Here is a 16,336-nt window from a genome sequence, read left to right on the forward strand (position 1 = left end):
TGTCAACCAAAGAAAAATACAATAGAATTTTCTATCCCATGGATCACAAAAAAGATCTTTGAATAATCCAAGGATCTTCCAATGACGCAGTGGTATAACCATCTAAGTTTAACAACTTTGATTTGATTCATCATCATAAGCAATTCCATTCTTGCAAGCCTTCCGGTCCATCCCCCACAAAAGCAATATCCACGCCAAAATTTGGAAGCAAGCACTTCTTAAACTCGCTCAACTCGTATCTAACACCAAAACTTTTCCTACTACATAGGATTAGAAATTTTCAACTGTGTGATCCATTGAACTCATCAAGCAAAGCACATACTGCTGCTAATTTTGCTGTTCGGTTGAGACTATCGAGGACATTCATCTCCACGTTGTCCCTGTAAACCGAGTTACGTGATGAGAAAGATTTTTGTGTGTTTGATATTCAATGTTGATTTGAATGGCACAAGTTACAACATAGAGTAGGATTTTTGTGTGAGAGAGAATAAAAAGAGGGAAGAATCAACACTAATTTGCAAGGTAACATTTTGGTTTACCAAAACAAAATGTCTGAGTATCAACTACATAAACCTTACATGATTAATATCACAGATTAGTATGAATGATCACGGTACACTATCTATAACAAGTCTCCAAGAGCTCATAGACATTAAATATGAAATTTTCTAATCAAACTGTTGTCTCAGCTGCATCTCTGTTTCACTCTTCCAGGTAGCATGAGATGATTGTCCCCTCATTCGCTTTATCTTTTCCTTATCTTTAACGGTAGATCCCTTCTTTTTGGTCTCACTGTCCGGCTCAGGAGGACGATCGCCACATAGAGGGCAAAACATCCCTCGTGCATTTGAAAAGGTCTTTGGAATGCCACAATGCAAGCACATTCTGGAAAAAGAATCACATGATACTATCTTAAAATGCCAGCACTTGCACAATAAATTTATAGATATAGTCTAGATTTACATCCGAAACAGCTATGGTTTACCTCAGGATTCTAAAGAAGAGGAGAAAAAGAAAAGAAATGTTTACTTTGCAATATCAAAATTCTTAAAAGTAAACCCTCTCGACTCTCTCCCTGGTAAGTGACATTTTTCCTTTTTTTTTTTTTTTCCTATGTGTATGTAAATGCATATTGTGAAGGAATGAATCATATCACTCAACACGGATACAATTTTGAAAATACAATAAATGTACCTAAGTAGTTCTGCAGCATCTTCAGCATTTGGATTTGCTGCGGTTGCCACGCGCTTGCCTTCCGCTGTTGCATTTGAAATGGATGAATTTGATGCATGATTACTTTCAACGTCACTCCTCACTCGCTCATGAATCCCTACTAATTGAGCTTTTGCCTCCAATACAGCACCTTCACAGTATAACGTTTTCAAAGGGGTTATTATAATGAGAAAATATAAAAGTTGAGGAAATTACACTTAGCACTTGAAGTTTGGATTAGGTTACATATAGGTCCCTGAATTTTCAAACTCAACGATTCTACCCTTGTGGTCGTAATCGTAGCACCTCCATTAATTACTACGAAAGTCTGAAGTAGAACCTATTTTTATGATAAATATAAATTTTTTCTATTTTTTAATTACTAAACTACAAAATAATTATTTTTAGTATTTTTATCTTGTTTTTCTCTCTCTCTCTTCCATCTTCTTTCTCCCTCTGTTCCTTCATCTTCTCACTTTCATTAAGACCAACCACTTCCACCTACCACCATTTTTTGTCGCCGGCACCACCACCAGCGGCTGTATATAGAGAGCTAGAGAGAATAGAATATTTCATAGCATGAGATGACATAACTGATTCAGCATCAGTTTCTTTCCAATAGTGGAGAGATATAGCAGTGAAGCAATAAATAGTCTAGTAAAAGAAATAAAAAATATACATCATCACTTCATTAGATAAAAATATAGGCCTGTTTGACAAATTACTTTCATACATCCTCTTCTACTTCAACCATACGGACTTGCCTATACCAACCATACAAAGCAACTACACTTTGTATGCAATTAACACATTTTCCTTGCATGTTAGGCAACTGTCATTGTAAAGAAAGATATAGTTGATTGACTAGACCCTTTGACCCAACTCCATTCTCTGATTTCCATCTTTGCCGTCATAAAGCAAGCAAACTTTCCAATTCTCATCGAATAGAGCATTTTTAGCACATTACTTATCAATTTTTCCAAGCATTTTTGGTAGGGAAAATGAACTCTTCACATTTTCACAATGATACATGAGCATAAGTCCACATAGCTTTGATTTTGGTCTCATGCCAAGAAAAATGTTTCCTCTTCACTTATATACCCATGATTTTTCCCTTTTCTAACCGAGGTCGCCTTTTGGTTGCACTCCTAATAGTCTGAACCTCACAAAAAAAACCACATCGGGACCTCTCATTTCCCAACAATTTTCTTAAATCAATTTCCATCTTCCCTACCTCTGGGGGCGTATTTTATCCCTTAAACAGACGCACATTACATATGGATATCTTTGCTCTTTTTGCTTGCTATCTTCAAAGAAAATTGCTGCTTCAAACTTGAATATTAGATCTTGTTCAATACTTCAACATTTCTTTGGATTTCTCCTTGTAAAACATTCTTAGATCATTATTTGGGTAACAATAGGCTAGGGCACACACAGGTACACAAAAGGGACGCGCATGAATAAGAATAAGGTACATTCTAGTTATATGGCTCAATGTACATTCACATAAATAAATAAATACTCCAGACTTATTTAAAAACGTTCACCCAAACTTTGAAGGAAAACTACGGAATTTTCAAATATGTAAAACGAGGGTACCTTATTTGAGGCATGCCTCATCAATGTTCACTAGAAGAAATTCCCAAATGAAGATAATGGCCTTTTCGGGGTAGTTGTCCTTCCAAATTATGACACTTTTGGTAGAATTAAGTTGATGAATCTACAACTAAAGAAGCCCAAGGAACCATGAGGCCACACCCAATACTTAGAGCCACCATTAATTAGCATGTAACATGTAGCTAATTCGCACTAATGAGTCCTCTGTTACGAAACGAAAGGAGGTGACTAAAGCATTTAACTTTTAGATTCCTTAAATGACCCAATAATCTGGTTAACCAAATGCAAGGGCAACTCAGAAATAATTTTGTTTCCCTTCAACTTCCAAGCAGCCCAGAGAAACTCATGACAACAAAAGTTAATACTAAATCAGAAACCGAGCCCATACCAGTAGGCAAATCTTTCTTCTCCTTACGATTCCTACGGCCCCCATGTCCCCCTCGCGGCTGATCGGCATCTCTCGGTGCAGCATACTCCTCAACCGAATTATTCAGAAACTCGGGCGGTCCTGAAACCTCCGGTAGCCCACAGAAAACAAAATCAGGAAACGAACAGTAATCCAAATAAAAAAAAAATAAAAGGAAATCAGCCAAAGAGGCGTACTTCGGAAAAAGCGTCGAAAGCAGAAGGTAGGCCGGGCTGAGAGGAGGGCTGCGGAAGTTCGAAAAGTGACTTGTCACGAATGGAAAGATTGACGGTAACCGTAGAGGCGGCGGCGGCGGCAAGATCTTCGTCGTCATCGTCGGAAGAGGTGTGGTTGAAGACAGAGTTGTGTTCAGCTTCTTCTTCGGCGGAAGAATAGCCTTGGAGAAGTGCCAGACTCATGGCGGATTCAGTTGATGGAGATCGGAGTGGTTCGATTTTGAGGCCATGGATGGGGCAGACGATTTCAAACTTTTGACCCATACAGACCCGAAAGCCCGCCCCAGTGTATCCATTTTGGCCCAAATCTAAAATTTTGGTGTTCGACCGTAGATGTAAGAATGACCCGATAATCCAAACTACGAACCCATATTATATGTGTTGGATTTTCTCATTGAGTTGAGTTGGATTGAAAATTTTGATTTTTCTTCGGATTGGAATGAGTCTCAGGTTGGGGTTAAAAAATTTGGGTCAAACCTAATACAACCCGAAAAAATAATATTTATATTGTATTATAGGTATTTTATTATTTATTTAATATTTATGGATAATATTTGAAATTTTTAATTTTTATGAATGTTTGAAACTTTAAATTTATAAATGTTTGAATTTTTTGATGTGAATCTTTACGTACAACAATTTATAGCGTATAAATTTTAAGAATGAAAAAAAAAAGTAAATAATACAACCCTAAACCCAACCCATATTTAAGGGTTGAGTTAGGAGTATGCGTTATTTGGGTTGTCAATCCAACCAACCCGAAAACATATGGGTTGGGTTGGAAATATCCCTCAAGCCAACCTATTTACACACTTATATGCCACAACATGGCAATGATAGATTGAATGGTTCTCATTCAAATAAACATTATAAATACAATCTATCTTGTAATTGTTACAAACAATTAGATTTAAATTGTTCGTGAGAAAACATGTGAATGAGAATACTTGTATCAAGAGTTTGTATAGAATTGTACTGTATCACGAAATATTTTACATAAATTTGTTGATCGAAGAGATTAATATTTTAAAAATGATCTTAAGATGATCATTGGTTCTAATGAAAGTTAACCCAAAATTTCAAAACCAATAAATTTTGGTATTTTTGTCTTTATGTCATCGCTATAGAACCCCAAATGCATACTTCTATATCTATATATATATATATATATATAGATATATATATATATATGTGTGTGTGTGTGTGTGGAGAAAAAAATATTGCACTCATAAATAAAAATGTTATTGATCCAATATATACAATAAAATATACTTTCTCTCTTTTTTCTGTTCCTTATTCTTCCTCTTTTTTTCTTTTTCATTTCTTCTTCCGTTTTTTTTTTCTTTTTCTTCATCTCTTTTCTTTGAGCATGGAGCATAACATTTGGCGAACACCGGAATGTAAATCATAAAACATCGAGTATTGAAAAAACTTTTGAATCGTAGCATGTGGATGGTTCTTAGGGTCGAATGGGTAAATTCAGAATGTTTTATCGTTCATATCTCAATTGTGGGCTATTTTTCATTTGGGCTCCTAAAAAAGATCATCCGTACAGAAAAATAAAAATCCTCAATATTTTGACAAATGATCATATGTAACTCGATTTTAATTCTAAATTAGTTATAGTAAGTTATGAATTCCTACTTGTGAAGGATCATTTTTTGGTTTGCATACGTGAGAGTGGCCCGATTAACCTATTCAATATGTCTATCATTTTGGTGACTTGACTAAACAAGAAGCTGTAAACATACTTTTACAAGATGAAATTCATTCATTTCTATATAAAAAAAGTAAACGAGTAGTTCCCTTTAAGTGCTGATTTTGGGACTTCAACAAAGGAGCTCACCCTCTCACTGGCTCAAAAGAGACTTAACCGAAACAAAATGTTTATTAGAGAATAAGTGGTCTTAAAAGAGAAGTAGGTAACTATAAGGGTGAAGCTAACATTTGACGCATAAACAACTCATTGAAATTCAAAACGCCAAAACACTAAAACCTTCACATGTGTCACTATTCATTTTCAACCTTACAACAATGTTAATATCCAACTTGAACATAACTTAACTAGTTAAAACATATACTCTCAACTAACAGGATAGAAACCAAATCTCTTACTCTTATATGTTTTTCAGCTCATCCAAAAGAACAAAACAAAAGCAAAAACAAAACAAAAATGTCCAGTACAAGTCATTATGCATGTGAGCAACAAATACTGCTAGAACCTATAAAACAATGGGAAACACCTGAAAGAGATTGAATGAAGTATTATTGATTGGACCAAAAAGTATAACTTTAAGACAATAAAAGCTTTGTGTTGTACCTCAGGGAATCATTTACTGAAACCCACCTTTCCCTAACAGTAAAGAAAAAGAGTAACAATGAGAAGTACAAAAACCTGAATAAATCTGATTGGTATGTCGAGTATGTTAGCACGACGAGCAAGTATTGACAAACTTGGTTGGAGTAATTTAGTCTCAAGGCACCTGAACTTCTTGATTAATTGAAATGTGGGAGAGTTTTAATCTGATGGCCTCAAACTCATCATTTTGCTTTTCTTCATTCGTCAGCCACAAAGTTAAACAACGTTCGATGAGGTCATTTCCGCTGCTTGGTGAGAAGCCACCCTTCAAAACCCGGGTCCTTCCAAATCTAGTGATCTTTGCTAGATTTGATTCCGAAGGCTCTTCGACGTAACTCTCGAGAATATCTCGAATGGCACGACACCAAACTGGCCGAGCGGCCTTGAGGAAATCATGCATAGCAAGAACAGGAAGGTTTACACTTCCAACTTCAGATTCACTATGTCCACCTCTTCCATGAAAATCTGATCCTCCAAGTTTCAGAAGCCCATAATTGTCGGCTAGGTCACTGTATGCTGTCAAATCAACAAACATAAGGAATTGATGTTAATTGTCTAAGTCGAGACATTTTAAAACCGATCCATACAGCTAAAAGCCAAACATGATATGTACCAGGGAAAATTGTTTACTAAAGGAAAGATGTTAAGAGGTTCTTATGTTCAAATTATGAGAAGATACTCTAAGGGCCTTTAGTTTTCAGCAAAGTTATTGAGTGAAAAAGAGTTTCCATAGGCTCCAAATTTATTGCATTGCAGGGACTCTAATGTTAAAAAATAGGAACAATAGTTTAGGGGGATGTTTCTTGGTTTTGGAATTTTATTCTTAAACAGCTAAAACCCTTTCATCATCTTTCTTTATTTCTAATCGACTTATTCATATCCTTCTTAAAATCACAGACAAAACATTTTAACCCTAAAAGTATTTTCTAAAATTTTTATTTTGAAGTTCAATTAAGATTTTTAAATTGCTCCTAAAAGTGAAAAAAATTAACAAATAAGTAGTAGATATTATTAGCTTAATATTTTAAAATTTAAAAACAAAAAACTAAAAAAATGGCTATCAAAAGTTCTTTTTGAATCGGACAACAAAGGGCTGAATCTCGGATCATGGCAGCAAGCTCACTATGCCACTTAAAATACCCTATCGTGTATCAAACAGTTCTTATAAACTTTGGTTGCTATACCTACATGAAAAACATGATTTGATAGATAAGTTGGGTTCACTTCACTGTGGCTAGTTGACACGCTTATAAAAAACGAAAATGCATATCAAATCATAATTTGTCAATGAGGCTGTGTACCTGCCAATCTTCCATCGCTCCTGTAAACCTCCAGCCCGTGAAGACCAGCATCTTTCAATCTTCTAATGACAGCAACGGGATTCTTCAAGGCCCATGGATGAGCTAGTACGGCCATACCACCTGTATCACGTATCAATTGTATTGCTTCTGCTGCACAAGGCTCTGATCCCCTGGAAAATGAACCCTATCCTCATTGTTACAGTCTAAAAATCAGGACAGCAGATACACACAAGTGGAAAAATCAACTAGATATCTAACTTAAACATCCACAAGAGACTTATTTAAAAATTTTGATGTCACACATTCACTAACAAAAAACCTTGCTTAAAATTATGGACACAATTCGATTTTAACTACCTATTTCACTTTTATGAAGATAACAGTTCAAATGTTAGCCATCATAAACACAAGATACAATGCCATGGATTGTCAAGTAGAAGGGATTGGCCTATGGGGAAGATGATTATGGTAATATCACAAATATTGTTCAACAATGCATGAAAAAATAAAGTACAGCAAGTTCAGATTCTTACGTTGAGTAAGCCGGTCCACCATCAAAAAGGTATCGAGAAAACGCTTGTTTTAAATTTTCCACATAGCCTGCTTCAACCAAGGCACGGGCCACATGGAGTCTCCCAGGAGCAACTCCTTTACCAGTAATCTTAGCTACATGATCCCATTTAAGAGGCAGCTTTAGCTCATTCAGTTTCGACACCATGTTCTTTGCACGCAAAAAACGCCCCTCCCTTATATTTTCTAAGAATTTTTCCAGCTTCTCAATCTTTGCTGGTCCACAGCTGCTGTAGTATGCAAGGATGTGTACTGGTTCTTCGGATTCTGAGTCTCCACTGCAAATATGTTACTAGATATCAGAAGGTAAGAAGAAATGAAAACGAAAAAAAGTTTCAAATTTATCAACTAGTGAACATGATACTCACAACCATTCTCTCTGACAGTAAACAGTCAAATTTATCATTTTTCATTACTGTTTGTAAGGAGATGGAATTGATGGGAAAAAGAGAAATGGAGTGGAATCATAAGGGGTGTAAAATATGCTAGATATTAAATAATATAAAAAGGTGCAAAATCCATTATTATAACACGGAAAATAAATAAAACTCAACTCACCCGTTAGAGAATATGGTACTGATTTCAACACCTGGAATTATTTTGATACCAAATCTCCGAGCTGCCTCGACAGCTTCAGGGATGCCAGACATTGTGTCATGATCTGTCAAAGCAAGAACTTTCACCTGTTGTCGGTACATATTTCTAATTAACTAAAGCTATATTTCATAACATATTGAGGAAAACATTGACAAAAGGCAGAAATGATAGAAATGGCTACAAAATATAAGGCAACTAAGGTAATGCTTGGACCACTAACTATTATAGTTAACGAAGAAATTTTCAATTTTACCGATGACATTGAATCTCACATTTTAATGGATACATCCATCACATTTCAATGAACTACACCTTTAGACCAACTCAACTGATGCCAAGAGCTATATATTTATGAAACTGCAAGCAAGCCACTTCCTTCAAAACCAAAAGAACATAAAGCATTGAACATTGAATATAATATAAAACCATCTCATGTCGTGTGTATAGTCACTTTTTCTATAAGCAAATCCAATGTACAAGACTAAATCAAAACCATATTTGAAGGTAGGCTTCTCGGTTTCTTTAGTAAGGTTTTGCACCCTCCAACTCTCCATGTAAATGATAGACAAAATCAATACCAAAAACACAACATAAAAACCGGATAGCAACAGAAGAGCAGATATCAACAAAAACTAAAAGCATACATAGGTACATGATGAGAATCCAAGAACAATTTCAATAGTGGCTATTTCACATAAACAGAGCATAATAACAGTAAACACAGAGTATAAAAACAATATATTGATAAAAAAAAAACAGGGGAAAAAAAAAAGAAATGAAACTGACCCCATTTCCGTGAGCTCTCTCAACAAGCTTAGAAGGGGTAAGAAACCCATCACTGCATTTGGAATGGGAATGCAACTCAAAGACCACCTTCTCCCCACCTTTGCCAAGACTCTTCTGAACTCCAAAATCATCCACAACAGAGGCAGCAGCAGAGGAGGCAAGAGAATTAGATTGATCCAAATAAACCCATTCCGTTACATACTTAAAAGCGGCAATCTGTTCGGAAGTCATCTTCTTCTTGGTGCCACCCCGTTTCTTCTTCTTGGGCTTGGATTTCTTGGAATTGGAGGAAGACTGAGGAAAGTGAGCGTCACCCACCATGGAAAGGGATGCGGAGATTTGAGAGAAGGGGTTGATTTAGGTCAATAGAGAGTGGGGAATGGAAATTGAGAGAAAGTATAACAAACAAAAGGAGGAAAAAGAGTGAGACAGATGGGTTTTTGGGGAAAGGATATCTTCCAAAGCGCAGGTGTCCTCTATTTTCCACCCTTTTTCTGGATTTTCCTCTCTCTCTTGTTTGCTTTTTTCTCTGAATACTCCTTTTCCCAATCAATCAATCACACAAAACTAAAACTAATTTGTTTCTTCTTCATACCTAAATTAATTTCATTCGGATTAATTTCCATCTACCTGCTTGTCTTTTCATTCAAAATCAACAATGTGATCTTCATTGGATACGCGATAGAACCCTAAAAAAATCCCTTCTCTTTTATATACTGAAATTTGCTACCAAAGGTGAATTTGTTATTTCTTAGAAAGAATCAAACAAACCCAAAATAAAGATACTCATAACCCTCTTGTGACAATCAAGTTTGTAATTGTTTAGAGAAAGGTAAGATTATAAAAGTTGAGATGCGTTTCAGTGTACTTCAAATGTCACAAGTCATCTCGATTACATAGAAATGTGTTCCGTAACCGTCATTAGCTAATTAACTTCTCATGTCATTAATAAGATTGTTACTAATTCTTGTAAATTGTTGGATTTATTTCCTTCGTGACTCAAGTATGTGCAAAAATACAATACTTAGGCATAATTTTTACCTTCAAAGGGTCGACCTCCTCAAGCTCTATGGTTGTATCCCTACGGACTGGCCTCCATACATAGGCATTATGGTCGATCAAGATGTGTGGAGTTTCACCTATTAAATTACTAATTGATCCAAAAACTTAAGTTGATTGGTAAAAGTAAATTTAATTATATAACATTTAACACACTCCCTCGTAAGAGTCAAAAATATGAAGAAGGGTCAACAAGTGGAAAATAATATTAAATGAGGGAAGAAATAACCTTGTAGAGGCTTAAACACAAGACCACTACTTGACATTATATTAAATCCTAATTTTATTCAATAGTTTAAGCTAATGGGTGGAGGCAAATTTATTTATATAATATTTAACATTGCTAAAATTTGGGCTTCTTCGGTCAATCAAATTTACATATCGACTGGATTTATGCTTTTTGCCAAATAGCATATGTCAAGTATTTATCGTTTAAATATTTTTTGAATTTTTCGTTTTATGATATTTGTAAAATTATCCATCCAATCACATCTTATCTATAACGCCATTGTTATTTTCATAAAATTGAGACATTCGAAAAACAATAAATTGAGATACACTGGGTTCGTTCCCCTACGTTTGCAAATTCGACTTTGTATTATTGGCTCACTTTCTCTCGTGAACTCTTGAAGGAGACGAGCTTCTTTGCAACCATTGGCTAAATAGTTTCCGAAATATTAACTGCTCCGACCATTAGGATATGGCTGGCCGTGTCTTCCTCATGGGCACATTGAGCAGGTACCTCAACCATATGTGTCTCTCTACCTTCATCAAGAAAATGAGCCTAAACATTAACTTATGGATGGAACAGAACAGATGATTAGAAGTAAAACAATCAAATCAATGACATAAAAGCTCCAAGCAAGTTAGGATAATTTTAAGATCCTAATCGACAAGTCCCATGAAACGGTCTCATAATCACTATATTTGGTAATATAGTGAGAATATTTTGTGTCCCCTACACAAAAAAACATAAGGTTCTCGGAGGCGAACACACTACATCCTCAATTCTAATTCCGTTCAGGCCAACTCAAGTAGATATGTGAAATCAACTAATAAGGTAAAGTAAGTACTAACCTAACAAATATAAAGATGACACTAGTGTTGTTGATGATAAGATGCTAGCCAACAGAGACCCTTAAAATGATTACAAAATCGTATGTGATTATATGATCAATTCAATGAGAAATTTGTATATCTGCATAGAACCATGAAGCTTCTTGAAGATCGAGAATACTCAATATCCTTGATTTATCAAGTAAATCAGGTATAACTAAGTAGGAGGTTTTGTGATGGTATGTGAAATAAAATCAGGTCCAGCAATGTATGACAACCAAAACAAAAAAAAAAAAAAACAAAAAAAAAAAAAAATATCTGAAAGAATCTGAAGTCAACACAAATGGTTAAACAACGGGGTGAAATCTCATGTCTTTCGTGCAATTGTCAAACCGTACATGGCCAGTCAACATCCTTATAATGATACTTAAACAAAAGGAATAACCAATAATATATTCTTAAGTGTATGATAGAATATAAAATTTTGCTATATTTTGTAAATATTTTCAGTAATTTTTTCATTTACGATCATTTCCTAATAAAAAATAAGATTAAGAAAACATATAGGAATCAATCTTAAAACTTCCAAAGGATGCAAAGATATCTTTAAACTTATATGAACAAAGTTACACGGTCAACAGTAGAAATACTTCAAATTTAGACCACACATGATTAAGAATACGTGCAGATCAAAATTATAAATAAAGTTTTGGCATGCTTAAATAAATAGAGGAAATGCATACAAAAATAACAGAAAGGAAAACCAAGTACAACACAATTCTATTTTACAAAAGACATGGGTAGTACAATTTTTCTTTCTTCTGTTTTGTTTTTTTTTTCTTTTTTGTCTCTTTTGACACTCAGTGGATAAGTACCTTTTAAGTCTTCGTCATTCACACATCTGTACACAAAGGATCCAGGTGCATCGTCTGTTTGACCATCACCATTTATTGACGAAAACTGTTGGTCCACAGCTCTAAGATAGACTATCTCAGAAGATAATTGGTGGCATGCTCCTAATCTGACATGTAGTATCAAAAAATTCATGGTGGATGATTCAATAGAAGAGGAGTTGGAGCAATTCAAATCACAACCTTCGTAAATGTTTGTTTGAGAAAATCATATCTCACTCTGTGTAAATTTAATTATATATCTTCTAATACTTAAAAGAAAATCTAACAAATGGAAATAAGTATTAATTGGAGAGCAAACAACAATGCAAAGGCTGAAACAAGGGAACTCCATAGATCACTTGCTCTGATACCATCTAAAATCACTAATTGACCAAAAAACTTAAAGCTGATGAGTGAAATCAAATTTAAAATTATATCATTTAACAAAAATATGTATTTAAATAAATATATCCTCATGGTTATCATGCCCTAGATTTAAAAAAAATGACATGTCGCTATATACAAGGCCTGCCATATCCGTATTGTTCTTCTTAATTTACAACAATGGCTTACGACTTTTACATCTCAACTTATTCAAAGAACATTTATGCTTGACAAAAGCCAACTACAACAATATGTGAGTGGGAAATGACAGGTAAAAATCAAACGTTACTGGTCAAGAGTTAACCATGGATTCTTAAGCAGCATCTTCCTTTCTCCTCTTGAACTGAGCTAGATGCTTCTGAAAATCTTCAAGTTCTTTCTCCAACTTTTCAATGAACTGGCTTGTATGTTCAAGTGATTGTTCATACCTATATTTTTCCAAGGCCTGCAATATTTTACATAGGAAAATTTATGTTGCTTGTTGTGTCATTTTCCGATGGCTTCTCAAATTGAAAAAACATAACATTATAATCAAAATAAAGAGTTTGATTTAATTCCCCATTTCTTGATCCACTCTTCTTATTTCCAAATTCTATTAATGGCAAATTCTACAGATTAGTGGTTAATTGAAATTTGAAGACTTCCAATGTGGTAGTTTAATTAGCCTTTTGTAGTTTTTCACATCAATCAATTAAATATAATTTCAGTTTTCAGGAATGAGATCAGCTTACCTTGTCTTTTGATAGCGTATCTGGAGGTGACATTACTTCGGGCTGCACATAGTTCTTTCCCCGATAGAAAATTATGCTGTTGTTGGGTTTTATGTCAATCACAATGCCTTTGCTCAATCGAGATAGTTCTTCTGCATATTCATGAACCTGCCCAGGCTTGCAAGGTTTGCAAATAACTTTAACAGTTTCATGCTTCTTCCAATGCATATGCATATTGAGAACAACTCCGCCAAAGACTCCTCGCCTCCCCAACAGAACAAAGTTCTTCTTTTTCTCCCCTGTACGCTTCAAGTAGTGCTTCTCTTCCTCAGTAAGAATTTCAGGATCATACTTTTCTACAACAGATTTTGGAATCTCAAATTTCCTCAACTTCTCAATTAGCCACGCTTCTTTTCTTTTGGCCTACATATAATACTTGCTTCTTCAAAGATCAAATAACTTCATAGTTCATAAGAACAAATGATAATTAAGAAGTCTTAGAACAATTCGATTGGTCCACATATTAATTCAAAATTCAACTGAACCATTAATGTGCACTTGCCTTGAGTTGAAGGTATTAACACTAAGTAAATTATTCTTGGCTCTTCATTTGAAAATTTTCTATGAAATATTTCTTTTTGTTCAATACAAATGATTCCTATAAAAAAGAAAAGGTTTACAAGAAACTTTGATGACAATCACTTGTATTTATAAATCATTAGTCACGCAAAGCCAGTACACAGACTAAACAAAAGAATAAACTTTCACAGTTTGACAAATGTGTAAAGCAAGTCAGAGAAACAGTGATTACTGGGCATTTTATCACAGGCACACAGACACAGCTACTCGAAGAAATGCTAATCAAACTTCAATCACCTCCATCAGCTACACAAACATATTATATGTGGATAAAAAGCTTTTCAGCAGGTACTGAAATCAAATACTCCTCTTACAAGACAATGGCCACACACTTTTCTATAAAGGAAGAGTAGACTCCACTCAATTATAAGCCGGAGGAATAACTAAAGTTATAGATAGTATCGAACCTTTTCAAGGGAATATCTGATCCTAACTTCTGGATTGGGAGATGTCTTCTTCTTTTTCGCCTTAAGACGATAGAGTCTGAGTTCATTCAATTTATCTTTCTTAGACAATTTCGTTTTTGCCACCTTCTTTTGTTTCAGTTGGGAACCGTTAGTACTAGAAGGACCAAAAGAAAACCTGACAGTATTGCTGTCTGTTTTAAGCTCCACAACGGCATTGCTAAAATGCCTAACAGATTGCCATCTTTTAAACCCACCATAGCTCTCCCACATACTGTATCTCCAAGTCAAAGAGGACCCAGGCGGACAGTCCCTAGACGTTGATTCGTTGAGAGACTTCACTATACGACTACTTGCTTGATGCTCACAACTTCCATGTGAGGACTGCCCAAACGATGTAGGAACGCTCAATAAAGATAGAGGTGATGCATTTCTAATCAGAGAAGTGAATCCAAACAATGAACCCCTGCATAAACATCATACCACAATCATCCAATTCCATATGCTTCCAAAGGGAAAATGTGTACACAACAGATGGAAAATATCATAGAAATCCCTGAAATCTACTTAACAAGACGATACACTCCGTTAAGATGAATTTGATAAATGTGGAAATGTATTCAATTTCAAAACCATCGAATGAAACCCATGAGATTTCCAGAGATGAAGAAAGTACCTCGAAATGGTGATGATAGATTGACCGCGGCAGCGAGGCATGGTCGTAAATCAATAAATTCCTAGCAAAGAGTTGTTTTTTAAATAATCCCTAGCAAAGAGTTCGTTAACTGCAGAACGGAGATGAAAAGGGAATCAAGAACAATCCAAGAGTTAAGAATGGGTGTCTTCATTGTTCATCAACAATTTGCTAACTAAGATGAAATTTGAGGATTTTGGGCAGATTGAAAATTGTTACTATCGAAGCTGTTACCACTTGTTAGAATTTACTGTACTAAAACAGAGAACACAATACGCAAAGGGTTCGACCAATTTCAACTACATCCACTTTGAAAACCACCTTGAAAATTTTTTATTAAGAGCAAGTAAAGTTACAATTACAAATACTGTCGGCTGCTGCCTCTGATACCCAGACCCAAAACCCACCGGAGACGACCTCCTCCGACCGGTGATCAACGTGTCAAACAACCCACTGCAAACTCAAGAAGAACCCACGGCAGAATAACACCCAACGGCTAAACTAACCTCTGACGGCTTGAAACCACGGCCAAAACCACCGCCAAGCCGCTCAAACGAACGCCGGAGCCGGAACGCCGCTGTCAAACTGCTCGAAAAAACAAAGCCGAACGCCGTCAATTGAACGCCTCTCCTAACTCGCCGGAAGAACCTACGCTGACGTCGATCTCCGTCCAGTAGCCGTTCGACTCAGTTCCTCCGTTGCAGAAGTTTTCGTCGGCTGCTCTCTCCCTCTCTTTTTCGTATTTTCGGCTGCCCCTCGGCCCTCTCATCTCCCTCCCTTTTCTTTTCTCAATTAAAAGACATGAAAGAAGAAGATGCGCTTAATTGCAAAAATGCCATTAAGGCAAAATTACAATTCTACCCCATTAGTAAACTCATTTTAGAACTTAAATTTTGTTATTTTCTACAAAAATTTTCACAAAATGACCTTAAAATCTAAAAATAAAAAATAAAATAAAATCATACCATTTCTAAAAACTTTATAATCTTTAACTGAAGAATATGTAAAAGCACTCTTCAGACGAAATAAAGACCGACTCCTCAATCTATTTTGTAGCAATTTGAATTAGAATAGTCAAATTAAGAATTGATTCGTCTCAATCCATGTTAAAAAAGTTCATTATTTGAATCAAGGTAGAGTTAAATCGAGACAGAAAATGGATTCCTAATCGAGAATGAGATGGAGACGAGAATGTATTCCCACTTTTTCTTCGACTCATTTAACAGACCTATTATGTATACACAACATATATATATTATATTTGAAATTATTTGCAAAAATACAACGAAACGTACATTTTCCTATTTTCTTTTAGTCTTTTTGTTTTTTATGAAGGATAGGTTCCTACGGGGACCTAATTCTTCGACGAAAAATCCCGAGTTTCGTCTCCGCCTTCAATTGGTGAGGATGAGG

At 35.3% G+C, this 16,336-nt stretch overlaps 3 protein-coding genes across 8 annotated transcripts; all 3 read right to left on the reverse strand.

Moving 5' to 3' along the window:
* Window positions 1-514: 514 nt before the first annotated feature.
* LOC103495434 (uncharacterized) lies at window positions 515-3,759 on the reverse strand. The gene is made up of 4 exons (XM_008456993.3): window positions 3,433-3,759; window positions 3,218-3,344; window positions 1,195-1,363; window positions 515-885 (listed from the first exon to the last, which is right to left on the reverse strand). Exons 1-4 carry the CDS (start codon window positions 3,733-3,735, stop codon window positions 669-671), a joined length of 816 nt encoding a protein of 271 aa, XP_008455215.3. The 5' UTR covers window positions 3,736-3,759; the 3' UTR covers window positions 515-668.
* Window positions 3,760-5,720: 1,961 nt separating this feature from the next.
* On the reverse strand, window positions 5,721-9,912 carry LOC103495435 (uncharacterized). The gene is made up of 5 exons (XM_008456994.3): window positions 9,085-9,912; window positions 8,260-8,384; window positions 7,665-7,979; window positions 7,132-7,301; window positions 5,721-6,346 (listed from the first exon to the last, which is right to left on the reverse strand). The coding sequence occupies exons 1-5, from the start codon at window positions 9,403-9,405 to the stop codon at window positions 5,946-5,948; spliced, it is 1,332 nt and encodes a 443-aa protein (XP_008455216.2). The 5' UTR covers window positions 9,406-9,912; the 3' UTR covers window positions 5,721-5,945.
* A 655-nt stretch (window positions 9,913-10,567) lies between these two features.
* LOC103495436 (uncharacterized CRM domain-containing protein At3g25440, chloroplastic) lies at window positions 10,568-15,694 on the reverse strand. Of its 6 annotated transcripts, none has more exons than XR_007820439.1 (7): window positions 15,430-15,694; window positions 14,906-15,014; window positions 14,233-14,695; window positions 13,208-13,609; window positions 12,781-12,921; window positions 12,075-12,215; window positions 10,568-10,908 (listed from the first exon to the last, which is right to left on the reverse strand). XR_007820439.1 is itself a non-coding variant. In XM_051084171.1 (5 exons), exons 2-5 carry the CDS (start codon window positions 14,944-14,946, stop codon window positions 12,790-12,792), a joined length of 1,038 nt encoding a protein of 345 aa, XP_050940128.1. In that variant the 5' UTR covers window positions 14,947-15,014; window positions 15,430-15,694; the 3' UTR covers window positions 12,507-12,789. The 6 variants fall into 6 exon arrangements, 3 of the variants coding, with proteins under 3 accessions (XP_050940128.1, XP_050940132.1, XP_050940136.1); XR_007820437.1 differs by having other exon boundaries at window positions 10,568-10,904; window positions 12,075-12,220; XR_001763357.2 differs by having other exon boundaries at window positions 12,075-12,220.
* Between the last annotated feature and the right edge of the window lie 642 nt (window positions 15,695-16,336).

This window comes from Cucumis melo, chromosome 1 (assembly GCF_025177605.1).
Source record: "Cucumis melo cultivar AY chromosome 1, USDA_Cmelo_AY_1.0, whole genome shotgun sequence".
NCBI lineage: Eukaryota > Viridiplantae > Streptophyta > Magnoliopsida > Cucurbitales > Cucurbitaceae > Cucumis > Cucumis melo.

Bases quoted from the DNA above. Each gene is read 5' to 3' on its own strand.
- LOC103495434 (XM_008456993.3), bottom strand. From the start codon at position 3,735: ATGGGTCAAAAGTTTGAAATCGTCTGCCCCATCCATGGCCTCAAAATC. The intron at 3,345-3,432 runs GTACGCCTCTTT...GGGCTACCGGAG, and splicing joins CTTTCGACGCTTTTTCCGAA to GTTTCAGGACCGCCCGAGTT. The intron at 1,364-3,217 runs GTATGGGCTCGG...TATACTGTGAAG, and splicing joins GAAGAAAGATTTGCCTACTG to GTGCTGTATTGGAGGCAAAA.
- LOC103495435 (XM_008456994.3), bottom strand. From the start codon at position 9,405: ATGGTGGGTGACGCTCACTTTCCTCAGTCTTCCTCCAATTCCAAGAAA. The intron at 8,385-9,084 runs GTCAGTTTCATT...TACCGACAACAG, and splicing joins AGAGAGCTCACGGAAATGGG to GTGAAAGTTCTTGCTTTGAC. The intron at 7,980-8,259 runs GTGAGTTGAGTT...ACATATTTGCAG, and splicing joins AGTACCATATTCTCTAACGG to TGGAGACTCAGAATCCGAAG.
- LOC103495436 (XM_051084171.1), bottom strand. From the start codon at position 14,946: ATGCCTCGCTGCCGCGGTCAATCTATCATCACCATTTCGAG. The intron at 14,696-14,905 runs GTACTTTCTTCA...ATGTTTATGCAG, and splicing joins TCTATCATCACCATTTCGAG to GGGTTCATTGTTTGGATTCA. The intron at 12,922-13,207 runs GTAAGCTGATCT...AAAATATTGCAG, and splicing joins ATACGCTATCAAAAGACAAG to GCCTTGGAAAAATATAGGTA.